Source organism: Chamaea fasciata, unplaced genomic scaffold (genome assembly GCF_029207755.1).
Source record: "Chamaea fasciata isolate MVZ Bird 193981 ecotype frontalis unplaced genomic scaffold, bChaFas1.0.hap1 SCAF_10, whole genome shotgun sequence".
NCBI classification, from domain to species: domain Eukaryota; kingdom Metazoa; phylum Chordata; class Aves; order Passeriformes; family Sylviidae; genus Chamaea; species Chamaea fasciata.
In genome coordinates, this window is record NW_027094095.1 from 16,039,201 (window position 1) to 16,058,638 (window position 19,438).

General features: G+C 37.3%; 1 protein-coding gene across 6 annotated transcripts in view; it reads left to right on the top strand.

The window, feature by feature from the left end:
- EVI5 (ecotropic viral integration site 5) overlaps window positions 1-19,438 on the top strand; it is a 74,047-nt gene that overhangs the window by 46,466 nt on the left and 8,143 nt on the right. For all 6 annotated transcript variants that reach the window (XM_066192456.1, XM_066192458.1, XM_066192459.1 and 3 more), the window contains one exon: window positions 8,870-8,965. In XM_066192456.1, the coding sequence (XP_066048553.1) occupies window positions 8,870-8,965 (96 nt within the window). The remainder of the gene's footprint in view (window positions 1-8,869; window positions 8,966-19,438) is intronic.

Genomic DNA, 19,438 nt, shown 5'->3' on the forward strand with positions numbered 1-19,438 from the left:
GTTTATGTAAATCTTGAAACCAGAAATACATACTGTTGCCACGTCACTGTAGGATCTCAAGATGCATCCACTGGCCTCTGGGTTGTTCCTTACACTTTCAGTTCCTTTTGGAGCTTTCACCATCCCAGGAACTTGCTGCTCCCTTGATGAGAAAACCAGAAATGGCTGGGCATTGTATTTTCTTGGCTTTGGGAAATCATGATGTCTTACTGTGGTCTGACCTTTCTATACTCATATACTGTCGTCCTGTCTGAATCCTGATGCAAATTCTTTCATGGTTATTTTTACTAAGTTACAAGCTAGTTATTCTCTATTTTACTTTTTTAAAACCTGGTGTTGCTATTGTTTCTTCCCTCTGAGATCTTTCCTTTGAAGTGATTATTTTATTATATTGTTTCAAAGCTCATATATGGAATGTACAAATAAATTTCATTGAGCTTGCGTAAAGAATTTTTGCTGTATTTCCTCTAGTGCAGCAGGCACTAAATTTATTGAAAGTTAAAGCAATCATTTCTTTAAATCATATAATGCTTAGATAATGCTGTGATCAGTACATTAGAAATACCTAGATAAGGATGGTAAGCCTTGCATATGAATCATTTATCATCTAGTAAGATAACAAGAGAGTAGCTGAGTTAAGGTCAACCTTCTGCTAAAATTAACATTTAAAAAAAGAGAGGGGACATTTAAAGGTTACTTCAAACAATGTGATTTTGTAGGTGAGGAGTGAGTACTCATTTTGCATTATTTTTACTTTAGCACAGACTTCAAATGCCATCCTGCATCCATTATTTGATTGACACACAGCTCTCAAAATGTAGTCAGTATCTTATGGTGAATTCCCTAATGACCAGTTGGGTATTTTTTGATAGCTGTCACACAATTCAAATTGTGTTCATTTTTAATGTAAATACATCTGACTTGGTTTTCTGTTGTTTGACTGATGAAACCATCCATGCTCCATCATTTTACTGCTCTCTCCTATTCCCTTCCCATATTTCTGCTTAACTTTGGGATCCCAGAATTATAAAAATGTGGATTTTTTATAATACCTTGTCATGAGACAGAAAGAAGTGCAGGAACATAATCTATTTTATGACTCTAGCTAATACATCCAAAGATCACACTGTTCCTTTTTTTGCCATAATATTGCACTCTTTCAGGTTCAGTTGTTTATCCACATCACCTCTCCTTCCTCTTCACAAGTACTACTTTGCACAATGCACTTTTTAGTTATGTTTTTATAATTCCAGGTTGTTTCTTTCCAAACTACATTTGAATTTCCAATATTCTTTATTTCTTTATGGTATTCTAAGATTATCACCTGCTAATGATTTTGAGTCTGTTCTTAGTAAAATTCTTGATTTTCTTCACAAAAGTGAGAGGGGCTGTGCTTACTTTGTATGCAGTGTGGAGTATGAAGTAATTTTGTGGCTGAGGTTCACATTCATTTGATGGGTTTGCTCTGTTAGGTTTTTGGTGAACATCTGATCTCAAACATGCTAGCAGGAAAGATAACATCTTCAGTTGTGAAATAGAGATTTTGAGTGTGAAGTTTATAGTATTTAAAACAAATGATTTAGCAGAAATAAGTTCTGGTAATGTTAATTTATTTTTGACACTGTAGACATTACTTGAAATGCTTTTATTGAACTGTGATAGATGTTTGGTTTTTTTAAGAGTCTAAGCAGATATTTTTGACCAGTGTGTTTTGCCAGCAAATATGAAACTTATTATCAAAACTTCCTTTTTGGGTACTCATGCTCAAAAGCCTTTGAAACAGCTGCACCTAAAGAAATGTAATAATGGAGCTGGAAATCCTGAAGTCCCAAAGCCTGTAAACTATAAAACATGCAATTGATAATAGGGCTTAAACAAAAGCAAATTTTAAAGGAAATTGAAAATCTAGATAACTTCTTCCTCATTGGAGAAAGAGCTGCCTCCCATGCTCCTCTGTTCAGCTTGTTGCTGTAAATGCTGTCACTTGATGTGGGGAGGGAGGCCCTTTTAATCAGGACTTGCCTTAATGACTTGAAATGCAGTATTTAATACCAGAATACATTTAGCCAGTCTTGGAGCACAGGCGCCAGGTTTAACGTACAGATGCACAGAGCATCACAAATAGGTCTGCTTGTCATGCTGTTTCGAAGCTGATAAAAATGAAGGGAGGAAGTTAACCTACCACATAACCTTCCCTTTTTTTTTTGAGGGGGGTGGTGCTTTTCTAAGAGGCTCAAGGGATTCATTGCCAGGTCCATATGGGCCATAGCAATGCTTAACCTAAATTGCAAGGTTCTCTTTTAAATGTTTATGTAGGTGTAGGTGCAAGACAGTGATGTTAAATTTGTAGCACAGAGTATCACTACTCCCACATAAGAACTGATCTGACATGACACACACAGATGCTAGATTTAAATCACAGTTTCTGGGTCTCTTAGTTTTGGTTCGTAAAAATGATAGGGACGGAGAGTGAACTATCATTCAATAAGAGATGTAATTCTGCAACAAGTTGTCAGTTTATTATGATGATAAGTTATTTCTTAATATATTCTAAATCTCACCTTGTCTTGTTTGAGCATTCACTTCATGATGCTGAGCTTTTAAACTTTTTGTATGTACGCTGAAATGCAATGAGTTGTCCAATACATGATGGATATTCTAAGTCTTTCCTTAGACTCTTCTGTGCAAAAACAGCACGGAATTGAAGTATAACTGAAGTTTAACTTACATTGCACATGGCTAAGCCCCAGAAGTGACTAAGAAAAACCCCAGTGTTATAACCCTGCTATGTGGAAACAAAGGTTTACTTTGTCAGCATTTGTCTTACCCCTCTATCATGTCTTTATTTTTCCTCTCACTTGCCAGTTCAGCTTATGTTTGGGAGGCAAACATAGAATCACAGAATGGCTTGGATTGGAAGGAACCTTGAAGATCTTTTTCCAATCTCCATGCTCAGGACAGGACAGCTTTCCCTAGACCAGGTTGCTTCACCATCTTCACAGTAAAGAATTTCTTCCTAATATCCAATTTCAATCTACTCAGTTTCAGTTTAAAGCCACTCCCTGTTGTCCTGTGACTAAAAGCCCTTGTCAAAACTCCCTCTCCAGCTCTCTTGTAGCTGCCATAGGAAGGGGCTCTAAGGTCTCCCTGGAGCTTTCTCTTCTGTTGGCTGAGCAGCCCCAACTCTCTCAGCCTGTCTTCCTAGAAGTGCTCCAGCCCTCTGATCATCTTAGTGACCTCCTCTGGACTCACTACACCCAAGTCTATGTTCTATGTGCTGGGGACCCCACAGATCACAGGCGGGATCTCACAAGTGTGGAGCAGAGGGCAGAATCCCCTTCCTCAAGCTGCTGCCCACACTGCTTTTGATGTAGCCCAGGACACGTTTGGTTTTCTTGGCGAGGCTGCTCTTGACTCATTCATCCCCCAGCCTCTATTGATACAGGGGTTTGCCCTGACCCAGGTGTAGCACCTTCCACTGAGCCTTACTGAACCTCATGAGGTTCCCATGGGCCTGCTCCTAAAGCTTGGATGGCATCCCTTTCCTAAAATGACTTGGACATATTTAGCAGGTTTCTGGGCTTTGAACAGGACATTTGAGCAATTTATTAACAGAGCAAGGATGGATTTTTGGATGACTGGGCTGCTATTTTTTGTTTTTCCACACTGGGGAAAAGCTTACATAGAATCTAGGTTGGAAAAGATCGAGTCCAGCTGTTAACCCACTACTGTCAAGTCCACCACCAAACTGTGATCCTAAGTGACACATCTACATGTCTTTTAAATACCTCCAGGGATGGTGACTCAACCATTTCTTTGGGCAGCCTGTTCCAATGTTGGAGAGCCATTTCCATAAAGAAATATTTCCTGATATTCAATCTAAGCCTCACCTGAGGCAACTTGAGGCCATTTCCTCATGTCATTTCTCTTGCTACCTGGGAGAAGAGACTGATCCACATCTTGCTATAATCTCCTTACATGTGGTTGTAGAGCACTAAGGTCTCCCCTCAGTCTCCTTTTCTGTGGACTAAACACCCCCAGCTCCCTCAGCTGCTGCCTGTAAGTTTTAGGCTCCAAACCAGCTCTGTTGCCCTTCTCTGGACATGCTCCAGCACCTCAATGTCTATCTTATACTAGGGTCCCAAAACTGAACACAATATTCAAGGTGCAGCTTTTACTTTCTCACAAAGGTTAGAAATTTACACCCTACAACTAAATGGCTTGTCCCACTCAGGTTACACTCAGTATGATCCTGTTTGTCTCATCCTAAGTGCCAAAGAGCCAAGGAATGCATATTGTCTCTATGTGTATAGTAAATCAGCAGATCTTCAGGTTTGCTTCTTCAGGAAGATAGTCTTTCTTGTTTTCAGCTGAACTGAGAGCTTCAAACTGCAGCAAGCAAATATTTCTGGCCTAATAATTAACAAGTCTTCCTTCTGATTGTGTATGGGCAGTTCTGTTGGTCTACTGATGTGGTTTTGGTTTTGGTTTTTTTTTTTTTTTTTTAAGGTTTTCCCTACAGTAATTGAAAGAAGAACAGAAAAATTCAGGCAAGGTTAAATCAGTTACAAGCTGCAGTCACTCAGTTGCCTGGGGTGAGGAGCACTAGACCAGTGGAAGTGTAATTAGGTTGAGGAAGCAGACTGGGGCAGCTGTAGCCTCTGTTTGGCAGCTTAATCCCTTTCCCTCCATTTCTATGCAGGCTGGTGACATGTAGTAATCCTCTTAAAATTACCCATGGCTGGGTTGAGTTGGGCAGTATAGCGCATACATGTAATATGAAAAACTGGTTTTACATCTGAGTGATTTAAAGCAAAAAATATCCATAAGAACTAATTCTTCTTTCTGTTAGGTTGATCTGGACAGCAGCATTACTTCTGCCTGCTGTGTTTCCTGGCAGGTTCAGAGAATTTTGTCACATTTACCCTATCTCTCTAACCCAGTCAAAGCTGCTTTGAGAATAACTGTAAAGGAAATCCATGATTGTGCTAGTAATCTCCCCGCAGTTTAAACTTTTAGCACTATTTCTTTAGAATGAAGCCTTTCTATGACCTCTGTTTAATAACTTTTCCAAGTACTGACTGTTCAGTAAAGAAATTGTTTCCATCTTTTCAAATTACAGGAAGCCCTTTTTTACTCTTATCAATAGTGGTGTGTGATGTTAGTGATGTGTTTTTTGAAAGTCTAGAATGAGTCACTGTAAAGTCACTGAAAGGACACTAGTTACCACATCTACCCTTCTGAATATACTTCATTTACATTTTTAATGCAATGGCTTTTGCCACAAAGTAAGAATTTTAGAGCCTCTCCTGAAAAGAGGCTAAGGCAAGTTGTTACCAAGTAAATATTTCTAAGTTAGAAAATACTAAATTAAGGGTGTTAGGGAAACATCCTATCTTCCAGTCATTTTTAGTAAGCATGTTATCTGAGGAACAGCAACTGTTTAGTATGCCTGGATTTTGACTGCCTATGTAAACATCTTTTTTCTGTGTTTTTAAGTTCAGTTATTAAAACAACCCTAGATGTTTTATTATTTAAAACGGCTTATTTTCTTATTGATGTATATTTCATTTCCTATCTGATGTGATAATAGAGTGGTTTAGAAAACATGTATTCCTCTTGGGATGAAACACCTGCAGTTGGAATTTGATTACCCTGATCTTCTGTATCTTAAACTTCGATCAAGCAGCAAAAGCTGGCTTAAGGCCTCCAGTTTTTCAGGTGGTTTCTGGTGATTTATTTATTTGTTGTATAAATCCTTTTTTATTATGAATACTCAACTTGATTTTGAGATGCCATTATACAGTAATGGTTTCAGGTATTTTAAATCAGCATTTTTCTTAAGCACTCTGTCCTTGCTCTCTTGTATTGCCAGCTATACATCCTGGCCTGATGCTGACTGGGTTTGAAAGGTCTTCACGTGCTCAGTTCTCAGTAGCATCAGGTGGATTTTTTGAGACTAGCTGTTGCTTCTTTGCAAGCTGCTTTTTCCTTAGAAAGCCAGACAAAATAGGATTTAAGTGTGAATCGTGATTTAAGTGAAAACCATGATTCTCAGCTGGTAGTTTTTGGTGGACAGAATTTGTCCTCATTTTAAGGAACAAATTTTTGGAGTGCAGATTTTTCTTCTCAGGGGCTCTCAGTGTAACTCTTGGTATGCACACAAGTACAGTCACTCTACTACTTCACAGCAGGATGAGAGAGGTGAGAGCTTCCAAAACTGTGAAGGGGCCTAAGTGAGTTCTGTTTTAGCAGCAGGTTTTTTTTTTATCTACAGAGCTCATTTCCTGCTTCACTGCCCGTGCTACTCCCACTATACACACAACCTCTGGGGCAGGGGGTTGGATTGTGTACTGGCTGGGTACACTGCTACAAGCACCTGTCCCTAGGGTAGAGGTGATCCCTGCCACGAGGGTGTTTGTTACCATGATACAGATTTCTAACCCTGGTGGTGCTGTTGAAGCTGGTCTGTCAGAAGAGACTAAAAAGGAGCAGTTAAAAATCTTCCAAAGCAGTGAAATAGAGATGATGCATCTTTAATTACAGTGTAACACCAACTGGCATTGCTTTTCTACAAACCCTTCTGGGAAGAGGAGGTAGCACTGCAGTGGTGCCAATACACAGACGCAGCACGCCAGGGATGTGGGTGTTGAGAGATTCATTCACATGTGACTGCAGGATGTTTTGAACAAATTCCTACATTTCAGAATTGGCTTGCTTTCATTATTTTGCAATTCTGATAATACTCACACTTTGCCTATTGATACGTTCTCTGATTTTTTTCTCTGTATATTAAGTTTAAAATGACTATGATGTGCCTAGCAACCAGCTGGTTTTTGTGTTGTGACTTCTCCAAATATCACAGATTTGCTATAATAGCACTCCCCCCACCCCCACCACCAAAACCAAAACCAGCAACCCACATCTTACGTGTATAACTCTAGATTTAAAAAATTAAACACAGAGATTACTAATTGCTTATGCTATTCTCTTTTAAAAGGTGTGACATTGATACCTGAAAGACTTCTAAATTGTAATTGGAGTCTTAACATTCAGTTTTGAACCCATACTGTTGATCTGAGTGTTTTTCTCAGTAGTTCAAAACTATTCATGCACAGTATACAAGCAATGCAGAGTTAAATGTCCAGTTCCTACTAAAGTAAATGCCACAACGGGAAGCATTAAATGAAACTAAGCTGCATGAAAGCAATTTAATTTTTCTTATGTCAGCGTGACTGTGTGATAACTGGTAGTATGGACTCACCTTGACTACTGTGTGCAGTCCTGGGCTCCACTCTTTCAGAAGGATGTGAAGGATACTACTTTTGCGTATGTGTGTGAATTTGGCCATAGGTTACCTTAGAAACCAGGTTCAGTATGGAATTATGCATTAAAGGATCTTGTTCTTCATGTTACAGATTGTGGGAATTAATAGTGAATATGACAAAATTATTTTTTGAGTAATTTTGTAATGCATACCTCACTGCAAGTAAAACAAAGCCTGAAAAAAGAGATAATTGCTTTGGTAGTGCCAATACTGACAGTGTTCTAGATTGTTCTCCTCACTCAGCAGAAGTAGCATGTTATCTACTGGAAGGTACCATGTTATCTCTCCTCACAGTTTTGTCCTGGGGTTTATATTTTAGAGGAGTGTTTTAAAGGAACCTCTCCATTAAAGCTTTTTGTCTTATACTTTGATGAACACTTAGCACTTTTCATTCTAAAATGAAATTCTCTTTGCTAATGACTGTCAACTTGGCTGTTGAACTAAATTGTTTGTTTTCTTCAAGTGTAATTAAAACTTCAGTAAAATGAGCTATAGGTAGAAAAACAACATATTCCCTGTATATTTGTATTTCTCTATCTATTGCTCATATGTGATTTACAGTCAAGGTGAAGAATTATATAAAACCAAGATGCTTGCATTCTCTAGAGCTGGTGGCTGCTTCAGAAATTGCTTAGCTGGAAAAAGGCAAGAGCAGGGTTGTTCTGCATGTTATTAGTAGCAGGTAGAACACATGGAGTGCATCCTCATCAGGGTGATTATTTATCTCAGGTCTGCCATGTTAGGTTCAGTCCTCACACGAGCATTCCCTTTAGGGACAAGATGGAAACCAGTGCTGCAGGAATTCAGTGTGAGCCAAACCCTTCCAAGCATCCTGAAATGTAGGAGCTGCATTCAATTGACAAATGAGGGAAATGTCATATTCCTCTTAATCTATTTTTGGTTTGTTTTGTTGTTTTGGTTTTTGTTTTTGTTTTTTTTTTTAAACTTGCCAGTTTTTCTGTATACCTCTTGAAGCATTGGTATTAGGGGACATTCCTCTCTTCATTTATACTCTCTGGAACTCCTATGTGACAAATACCACAATATTTTGGGTGTTACAATTCTTCCTACAGGACAAAAGTAGCTTGTCATATGTAGTGTTTCCCAGTGTATGTCCCACAGTGTGAGGAGAGAACTGTTTTGTTTACTTGGAGACAAAAGGAAATGTCTTGTTGCTAAATGTAAACTTTGCATTAGCGAAAATAAAATATACTAAGATATGTTCCATGTATTGATAGTATTCTGTGGGAGTGGTTTATTAAAATGCAATCGCGTGTACATAGGATATGGATTCCACCTGGGAAGCTGTTAATTTTTCATGGTCCTCCACAGAATCCTGCCTTGTACTATTGAGACAGTCAGCTTGGTCTGAGCCACTGTCACCTCTAGATACCTGCTGTAACTTCAACCAAATGAAAGTGCTAGATGGTGTCTGGGGTAGCTTCTGTTTGTGACAAAAATACACAGACACTTAAAATAAGATTTTTTATATAGTAGATCTTTGAATAATTTGAATATCATTACTTTTTTTAACCAAAACAGAAAGAAGAAGGAAAAATTCAAGGGCAGCTTAATAAGTCTGATTCTAACCAGTACATCAGAGAACTGAAAGATCAGATAGCTGAGCTTCATCATGAGGTAAGTGATATTATACTATAGTCTCTGATCACTTATACCTTTTGTCCTTGCACCTGTGGCGGGTTTTGCTTATTCAATAGCTATTACATCTTCAGTACCTGTTTTTGCTGAAGTACATAATTTTAAATGAATGCAATAGAAGTCTTATACATGAATCTTGCCTTTATCTTGGAATGTAAGAGAACAAAACGGTGTTTAGTTATGTGATTTGATGTTAAATGAGATTGGCATTGATGTTCCATTTTAGCTGTTTCCTTAATTTCATGAGTTGATCATACTCATGTTGCATTTACTCCATTTGGAACTGCATATATGAAAGTAAGCCCCTTTATGTCTTTATTTGCTACAACTATTAAGGTTACTATAGTTAGAAACTAAACCTCATTTGTGCAAGTACAAGAATCCATGCATAAATTTTCTGGTTTTTGCTGCTGCGAGGATGAATTTTGTGTGGTAGTACACTGAGATTGCTTAAAAAAAAAAAGGATGCTTGCTTAATATCAGTTAACAGATTTTTAAGTTTTAAACTGCCAAAACCTTCAATCTATGAAATGTCTGTCTTCAAATTTCTTTGCTCTAATAGTTGTAGTAACTTTCTGTTAGTTAAAAAAGATCAGAAGGTCTTGAAACAGAAATGGCTTATGTAACTCCTGTGCTCACTGGCTCCTTTCAGTTCATGCTGCATTGTGAAGAAATGTCTTTACCTAATACTCCATCCTGTGCAAAATGCCTGGTCATCTTTGCAGTGGAGTCTCTTAGCCTTTTCATACACAGCTCTGAGTGTTGCTTAAATCCACAGGATTGTAGGGCAATTCAACCCAATTGTTTGTTGCCTTTTTGCTTTTATTAAATAAACACATCCTTTCTTTAAGTGTAGATAGTGTTTTCATGACAACCTGAGTAGATCCAAGCTTTTTAGGATCAATCCCTTGAGACTTATAACACAGTTGAGGATCTTGGAATGTTGTCTATGCTATAGATCACTATGCTACAGATGGAGGATAGTCTCTAGGGCCATCAGTCCAGCACCTTTACCAATCATTAAGCTCACTTAAAAACAGATTTAAAAATCAATAACATGACTTTCTCCATTAAAGCACCCTAATTAGTTTTCTTTGTTGCTTGCTTGAAGAATTCCAAGAAAGCCAGATATTTAGTGTACTTTTGCATTATGAACAAAACAAGGCACTGTACTCACTTTTCTCTGCTCACTGTAGGCTTAAAAGGTAAGGAACACTACTTTGGGGGAAAAGTAGAATTACTCTTGGGAAGCTGTTGCATAGTTTTCTCTATGCAATCATTTGTTATATGCCTGGCTGAGCAACTGAATTGTCATGAAGGCTGGCAATACTGTACATCTCTAATGTGTGTAAGTTAATGTGAACAGGTTGGAAAGAAGATGAGGTTCATAAGCTCACAGAATAATGATAATTCTAAGCAATGCAAATGATTTCCTAAACAGTTCAGTCTAATAAAATCTTTATCAGCATTTCAATTTGACGGAAAGGAAATGCTATGAAGAACATGAATTTCAACAATAGCAGAGTTTGAGTAATTCCATGTAGAAGAGCACTCCTCTTCCAGATATATACTTTGTGGTGGCTAAAGTTTTAATTTCCAAACTAGGTGAACACTATAGGAAGGAAATTATTCTAGGCTATATAGGAACAGTAAGAAGAATTGGTTTGACTTGATGATTTTACAGATCTTTTCTGACTTAAGTCATTCTATGATTTTATGAAACTCTGTATGTAATAGATGTATGCTACCTTGGCAGCATTCTGCGTGTTTCTTTACACAGACTTTATTCAAGCCTGGAAGTCTTTGTTTACTAATGACTTCTCCTTCCCTTTCCCCCCTTACTGTTACCTATCTATTTGTCTAGTTTTTAAATAAAATTTTAAGAGGGAAAGCAGTGTTACCTGCAGAGTTTCCTCAAAAAGCAAAATCTGAAGAAAATGGCAACAGGAAGAGGCAAAAATGTTTGCTCTCAACTGCTAAATGTTAGGAGAAGTATAATTCAGTCAATGCCAGTTAAATAAACAACTTCCTTAAATCTGCACTGAAGTGTCTTCATGCATATATCCATTAATGACCATGTTCTTTGTTTTTGGCTAGTTGCTTTCTGATTTTACTTCTGCAAAAGCTAAAAGAAACGTTACACATTTGCAAATGCATCTTCCTGAAGATAGGGTGATGGTGTATGTGACATGCTGACCACAATCTCCCAACTGGTTAGCATGTAAAAGGCACTGGAAAAGGAACAGAGCTCTTGGTGACTGTATGGTTACCTTCTAATTATATTGTAATTGTGTAGCTTTAAACTGCACATAAATACAAATGTCAATTAAAGCAAAAGTTATAATTTAAGGTAGGTGTGGGATGGATATGTGTGAAACAAGATGAAATGTCTTGGTCATCAATGTTGATTCTGCTTATTAAACTTTTTTTCCTCTCCAGCACTGCATTTTTATAGATTTTTACACCAGAAAAGTTGTAGATTCTCCATCTGAATGATGGGAACAAAATGATGACCAAATCCTATATTGAATACAAGTAACTGCAGACTAAGTCCATATTCTGGCCTTTGGATAAACACTTTCATGCCTTTGGCCAGCAGTGTGAATGTAAATGTTTCTGTGTCAGTGGAGGCAGCAGCAAGTACATATTTTAATTCTATTCTGTGATATCCATCAGATGCAATGGTACCAAGTTGTGGCAATGATCCTTCCTAATTGCAGAGTTCTTGTGAAAGGTTTACTGTTCCCTCAGTGTTTGCAAGCCAGGCTGGTAGCCAGGCACAGGGCAAATCTAGAATATCAGTGAGGAACACCAGTGAGGACAGCAGAGTCACTATTTACTGCCCAGTGTCCAAAGCTGAATTGTTCACTAAAAGGTGGATTGGGGTGGGAGTTTGCTATGGCACAGGTGCAACAAGCTGCTGCTGTACCATTTCCTGACTTTCTGGGTGAGAAAAATTTGGCCCTTAGTATTCAGGTATTTCTCTCACTCGTTCCAAGGTGGTAACGTAAATCAGCTATGTGTTGGAACTCTGCATGCTGTATCAAATGATTAATCAATGGATTCGTAGTACAAAGGGCAATTGGTTGGAAGTTTTTGTTAAGTATAAACAAAACTTTTAAAAAATCAAATTATTTCAGTCATTCCTTCTGAGCTCAAAATTTTGACTACTTCTTAAGAATAATGCAGCTTGCAACCTAAAGGATAAGTTTCAGCTGCTTTTATTACTCATCTAGGAATAGTAATGCTACAGTCAGTCTTCTAATAATATTATAAGAAGGCTTATTTGTAGTAAATTCAAGTATTGTTCCTGTTACTGAATAAAACTGTACATACTGGAAATCAGTAGTATGGCACCCAAAACTGAACTGATGAGCCACATTAGTATTCAATGTATAAGGTAATTAAATAGAAAAATATGCCTTTTTTCTTACTGTTCAAATACAGTAAAAAAACTATAAATGGGATTATTGGGAGATTCGGCTTGTTCTAACAAGCTGCCTGCCTGATTCCTTTTATATCTAACCAGAGGATTTCTGTAGCATGATAAGCTGAGTTGAATATTGACTACTTCAGAGAAAGTCTTAAACACGTAGTTGATGAACACTTCAGGAGAATAAACAGACAAAATTTGGAGCTTTGAGAACATTATAACCAGAAGTTGTCAACTTCTGCTCTACTAGACTCTAGACTTCTGTAAACTTCTGCTTTACTGGTGAGTACTGCAATGTTAGCTTAATGGTTGAACTCTGTAGAAGCCTTTTTCAACCTTAACAATTCTATGGTTCTATGCACATTATTTTAGATCTGTTTACATGCACCTCTTTCTTTGCACTGATTTGAACAACCAAATATGGGTTGGAATATAAATATTAAGTGCAATTTTTAATGTTAAGTAAAATAGTGAATTAATTCTCAGTGCAACCATAACTTCACTCAGAAATCAAATACATGTAGATCAATTATTACTTGCATTTTGAACTTTAGTAAACATATCTGGTTTTATGCTCATTCCCTAGAAAGTTACTGACAGCTGTCCTGTAATCTTTTACACAGCCTATCAGTATTCAAAGAACAGCTGATGCATAATGAAAGGACACTCAGATTTAAGTATTTCTAGTTAGCCAGTAGCTAATCCTGTGATAAGTCATGTATATTAAGTGCTGTACTTCCTTTCCTCCTTATTGGCTGAGTTTGTGATTTATTTGGCACAAACTTGTTTGGTGGTTGTGACTTGACTTTATTGTTGAAGGCTGAAACTAGTGTGAAAACCTGAAATGTTGAGGATCATCACAAACAGGAAGTCATGATGTAAACTCTTTTGAGAGTTTTTAATATGCACTAGCCTTAGACACTCTGCCTTTTCAGAATCTTGTGTTCAGTTGCAATTTGTTCTTTTCATTAATTGCAGTCTTTCCACCTAGCATTTTCGTTGTTCTTCCATCTCCCTCCCATTCTTAAAGCTATCTCTGCAGCATTCTTGACTTGTGGCTGAGTGGGATTTTAACTTAAAATGCTTTCTCATTGTCCAGCCCCAACAGGCTGCAGCTTCTGTGAAGCTGCATTTGTTACTCTTGTCAGTAAGTACAAGTAAGCTTGGTTGCCCTGTGTTGGCACAGGAAAAACAAGGTCTAGTGATCAGTCTGTCCATTGACCTTCCAGTTCATGTGCTTTAACTGATGTAACACAAATAGCATGAGCACACAGACACTGTAAGGTTGTACCGTGGTTAGATGCTTCCAAGCTGCACAAGGATTGCTCCAGTTTCACAGATGTTGCTTTTTATTAGATACAGAAAGGTTAAGTGAAAGCAACTTCTGTGAAGCACTTTTACTGTTCAAGAGAATATCTCACTAAGTAGGTAGTACTAAAGTAAAGCTGTTAAGCTATGTGGAAATGAATACATTGGAAGTTTGGCCTGCTACAAGTTTCCATTAAGTCAATTTGATGGTTTAAGAAAAACTATGACTATTGAACAAGCTGTTATTCTTTTAAACACAAATCATACTGGAGAAACAAGGAGGAGGTTGTTTGTAGTTTCCCACCTTTTCCTTTTAATTCAAACGGAATGGAATTAAATGATTTATAAACTGTTGAAGTTCTGCATTTCATGCACTACCTCTCTGTATGTGCAGTCACTTTATATATATTACCCAGCAGCTGCTTCTGCTTCCTGCTGGATGTTGCAAGGCTTGTATGTGTTACCTAGATTACAAGGGTGGTACAAAAGATTAGAATTGATGTGCTTACCCACAAACTACACTGGCAGACCACAAGACACCTTTGGAGACAAAAGCAAGTGGTTTCCAGTCTTTCAGACTTTGTGATTTAGGACTGAAGTGCTTAAGTTGTTTCACATGAAATTTTACAAAGTTTGCCTTTGTCACACTGTTAGGTGATTTTTGTCACTCTTGGAATCCTTTAATGTGTTTGTTTTGCTGTAAAATTTTGGAGTTTTATCTTTATGTACTATACTATTTCAAATGTGGATTTGCTTTAACCTTATGACAGTTTTTATATTAAAAGCTGAATTCTGCCTAGCACGTGTTACTTGTACAAAACCAAGTAGCCTGTACAGTTTGGGACTGCAGATGTGTATTGGCTATCTGTGTTAGAGGACAGCTTTATGAAGCAACATGCAGAAACAGCACTTCCTTCACTTAAGGCATTTTTTCTTTAGAAAGCAGGAATATGGATGTTGAAGATAGCCCATGTTTCAGTTTTACTATGACATCTGTGCATCTGCAGGGACTATTCCACTTATCATGAATTTAGAGAGATGATTGCTGGAGTTTTTGTCCTTTTTTTGTGCTAGCATCTGCAATTGACCAATGTCAAAGGGAGAATACAGAGTTTTCTCCTAGCTGTTTCTTTCTATTGAGATATCCTCTTGACAAATAATTAGTTGCAATATTTTGAGAAGAAGCAAGGACGATGTGCAAATCTTATGCAGATGTGTTTGATATTTGAATGAAAACCAAAATTCTGATGTTAGTGTGGCATACTGGTCCAACATCTAGAAACCGCAACTTGCCTAGTTAATGGTATCTCAGCATGGCTGATGGAAAAGATCAAGATGGCAAATAACTGGAGCATTACTATTCTGCCAAAGTAATTTTCAGGCATTTAGAAGATTTTATAATAGCACCTTTAAATTAAATTCTGGAGATTAAATCCTTGCGTATTGACAGTGCAAAAAATGGGGTGTTTTTAAAGGTACTTTCCATTTCAGTATCTGAAGACTTGATGGCTCTTCAAAGAAGCAGTGAGCATTAGTTTACTACTCTTCCATTTCCACATACATATAGTTTATCTAGGAATGGATCTGATATTATGTTTTAAGAACCTAATGCAGTCAGTAAGATTCTGATATAGGTGTTATCTCTTGGTCTGATCATGCTCCTGGTAAGCTAACATTTTAAGATTGGCTTAATGAAAAGAGATATAAAAGTTGGAGATTAAATACTATGCTTTTAAAAGATTTTACTTGTGTAAATAAAATTCAAGACACTTTAAGTAATGACCTTGAGGATAAATAATGTATAAGTTGTGACCAACAGAGTAATTGGTTATATGGCTGAATTAAGGATACATCTTGCAACTCACATTAGCTTTCTAGGCTTTCACTGCTGAAATTAAAATGGAGAAAGGAAAGTGAACTTGTAGCCCATCAGTGTTAAGGATTAAAAAAATCCACCTATATGGGCCACACTATTAAATACCTAAATAAAATTCAATGCACTAGAGTACACAGAATGAAATATTAATCCACATTAACAGTTCCTTTAATCTTAAATATCATAAACTTAAATGGTAGATAAACTGTGGTTTAAAGCTGTCAAATTATTTCCTCCTTGCATTTTTTTATTATTGGCTAATAATCTTAAATCAGTGAGTGGTTCTGGGCCCTAGCACAGATTGATCCAGGTTGTCCCCTGAAGAGATGAGGAAATGTCTTTACAAGCAGCTAAATGATGATTCCTGCATTGGCAATAGGTGAGAACAAAATTACAGTGCTGCTTGTAGCCCATTGCAGTAGCACAAGATGAGCTGGCCACTTCTAGCAGCATTGCTAGCTCCTATTTCTCTCGTAATAATTGCATGTGGGCTTGATGATGGGATACCAGTGGGAAGCATTATTCCTTTCACCTGTTACTTTTATTATTAGGCTTTCATTGAGTCAAATTCAATGCTTACCAAATCAAATGTTCTCTCATCTGATGCACCACTAGATTACATTCAGAAGCAGAGCAAATAACTTGGAGTAAATAACATAGCTTTGCATAATGGCGATGAGGAGTAACTGGAGAAGGTGAGTTCTAGGTAAAGTTCAACCTACCAGAAATTTTTTCAAGTTCTCTGAAGACATACTTAGTGATGGATAGCAGTGGATCAGATCATACACACAAACAAGAATGAGAGAAGATCAGATTTATCACCATTGAAATACCCGAGGAACAGAAATAGGTAATATTTCTTCCATCAGAACTTAGGCAAAAACCAGCAAGGCCCAAAAGGCTTCATCCTCTTTCTGTAATATTTGTCATTAGATAAAATGTTCTTTTACTCAGCTTCTCGCCAAATTATTCCCCTCCCGGCCCCTCCCCATCTGGAAGAAGTGTACTATTCCTTTTTCATGTAGTACAAGCACAACTACATTTGTCTCTTGGAAACTGTCATTTTACTTCCTCGCTTTCATAAAACCAGCTAATGTTTGTGGGATTCATTCCAGTCAATTTTTATTTCAGTCAACTGCTTTCCCTTCATAGTTCTTGGTAAAACATAGTTCTCAGTAATGCTGGTTGAAAGTCTTGGATTAACTCTTGTAAAGCACTTGTTTCTCAATACAGACTAGAGTCACATTAACATCTTCTAATAGTTTCTTTTTCTAGACAAATGCTTTCAAAATATGTGACTCTCTATAAATATTTTCTTACTTGATAAGAAATGTTGTCCCTGAAAGGAAATATGTTAGCCCTGAGATTTACAAAGTAAGCATTTCAGCTTGTGGTGGAAGTTTATAGCACAATAAATCATGTGCTTTTCTTTTACGGTATCTTGCAAGAACAGTTGGACAAGAGATGATCAGATTTTTCCCTCCCCACAAGTAAAGCTCTTGCAAGGACAGCTAAAAATGTAGTTGCTTTACTAGTATGTGTCAAAGTTACAGAACTTCTGTGCTGGCAGAGTCTGATTTAAGTGGTTGTGGTCAGTCTGAGGAACGTGTGATGTGATAAGATAGCGTTTGTGAGGTCATGTGGTTTGCAAACACCCAATCTAATGTAGCAGCTTTGTCTACACAGGATAGTTAAATATATACTCTATACTTTAGAAAAGTGAATTGCTTTATTCCTTTAACTCAGCTTGTCCTTAAAAGAGTTAGAGATGTTATACTGGCTTGAAAATATCCAGATTTATTACTGAAAGACTGAACTGATTGGGAGACTTAATTATCCAGTAACTTTCTCCACTTTAATTGCCCTTAATAAAGCAACTCGCTTTACAAACTATCTTGCTTAATAAGCAATTGACAGGCAGGTGGAAGATACAATGGAATCCCTGTATATTTTATGACCATCAATTGTTTAATTCAATTAACTTTGAGTGGTCACAGTGTAATTAACACAGACATGTTCCACTTGCCCAAAATGACAGTATTGATTCCATAATGATGGTACTTCACTCCATGAATCTGTCATCTTTGTGTCAGATAAGGTTGATTCCTCTCCCTTCCCCCCTGGTAACAGCATCAACAAAATATTTTCCATCCCTGGTGAGGGTGAAGAAAACCTCTAAATGTGATCAGTGTAACCAGGACAGTGACATAGCCTGTCCTTAAATGGAACAGCTCTGACTTTGTTTATGTGGATCAGGGCAATGGTTTTTGGTATGAATCTTAACTGTTTCACTGCCACTAGTGACAGATTGAATTCAGTGCTAAATTACATGAAGATTGGTGATTGCTGTTTTTATAAACATTTTCCCTTTTCCTGACTGTACCCTACACATCACAGCTCCAGATCTGTCTTGCTGAGCAATGTAATAGTTCTTGATTGCAGCACTAGAGATGAATATAGCTAGCTATAATTAATTACACTGTGTCCTTTAAATTTTGTGTGGATTGCCAAAGCAAATAAACTGATTGAAGTTATTTCATTATCATGGCATTATAATGTTCTTGATTGCTGAAGCTGTGTGACCTGTCTACTTTACTGATTAGAGCTATGTCAGGGTCTGTCACATTTTTCTGCCTATTCATCAAGTTTTGGGGATTGAAAAATGGAGGAATTGAGGTTCTACTGGTTTATCTGAGTGGTTGTTCCTTTCAAAAATTGTGTGTTAGCACCCATACACAGGTGCCAGCTATGGGAGAAAACAAGCTCAGGAGAAAATTGCTATATATGAGTTTATAATAGATCTCTGTAAGTTTATCTGAATATAAGCGGGTCAAACAGTGGAAATGTGGCGGAAACACCTTCTAAAATTCTTTTATCAATTTGAGTTGCAGTCAGCAGAGATGAAAGTTGTTTCTGCAATCGGGGCAAAAATGTTAGTCCATTTAAAAATGCTGAGTTTAAGTCCTGCTTTTAAAGGACAGAGTAAAAGTGTGAAATGCTCATTTCCTGTAACTGTTGCCTGTAATGGGTGCATTTTCAGTCTCTATCAGCCAGTACATTCTAGTTAATGCTTGAGGTTTCAGTAACGTTTGGACTTACAGATGCATACGATAGGGAGAAGGAGTATTGAGATTTAGGTGTTTTCTTGAATGTAATAATTGCAGTACATTAAGTGTGATTATACTGCTGTTTTAAAAATATTTTTGTTGCTGTGTCCTCACTTCCATTAGAGCTTCTCATAGAAAGAGCTTCTGGGAACTTTCTATAAATAACTAGCTGGTAGGTAGAAGGAAAATTCCTAGGCCTGTCATCCTGGACTTCCTTTGGAATTGCACACAGTCTCACTACAACAAACCTGTCAGCTCTTGGAAAAATTCCCTCAAGGAATAAAACCTGGTACAGTTACCAAGTACTGATGACTTTTCAAAATAGCATTAAAGCTGGGTATTCCTCAGTGCTGTTGCTATTTCATTGTATGTTTGATACGTAACTTCAAAGTTTAACTTGATTATACTGCACTAGATCAAAACCTGATACTTTACCCATATGGTGCAGTGATCAAAAAGTCATGACCTCCCATTGATCGCTTTATTGGTTTCCTGTTCTGATTCACTGGAAACCTTCTGGTCTGAACACTTGTTGCTGGTTTTTCTTTGTCACGTTTACAATGCACCAGACTTGTCTATGGTAAAACTGATATACAATATACATTCAATTTAACATCATATTTCATTTTAGCTCAAGTACTCTCAAAATGATCATACTGAAAAAGCCCACTTTTTATAAAAAACTTAAGTCAAGAAATTTAAGAGTACATTCAGAGCAGTATGAAATA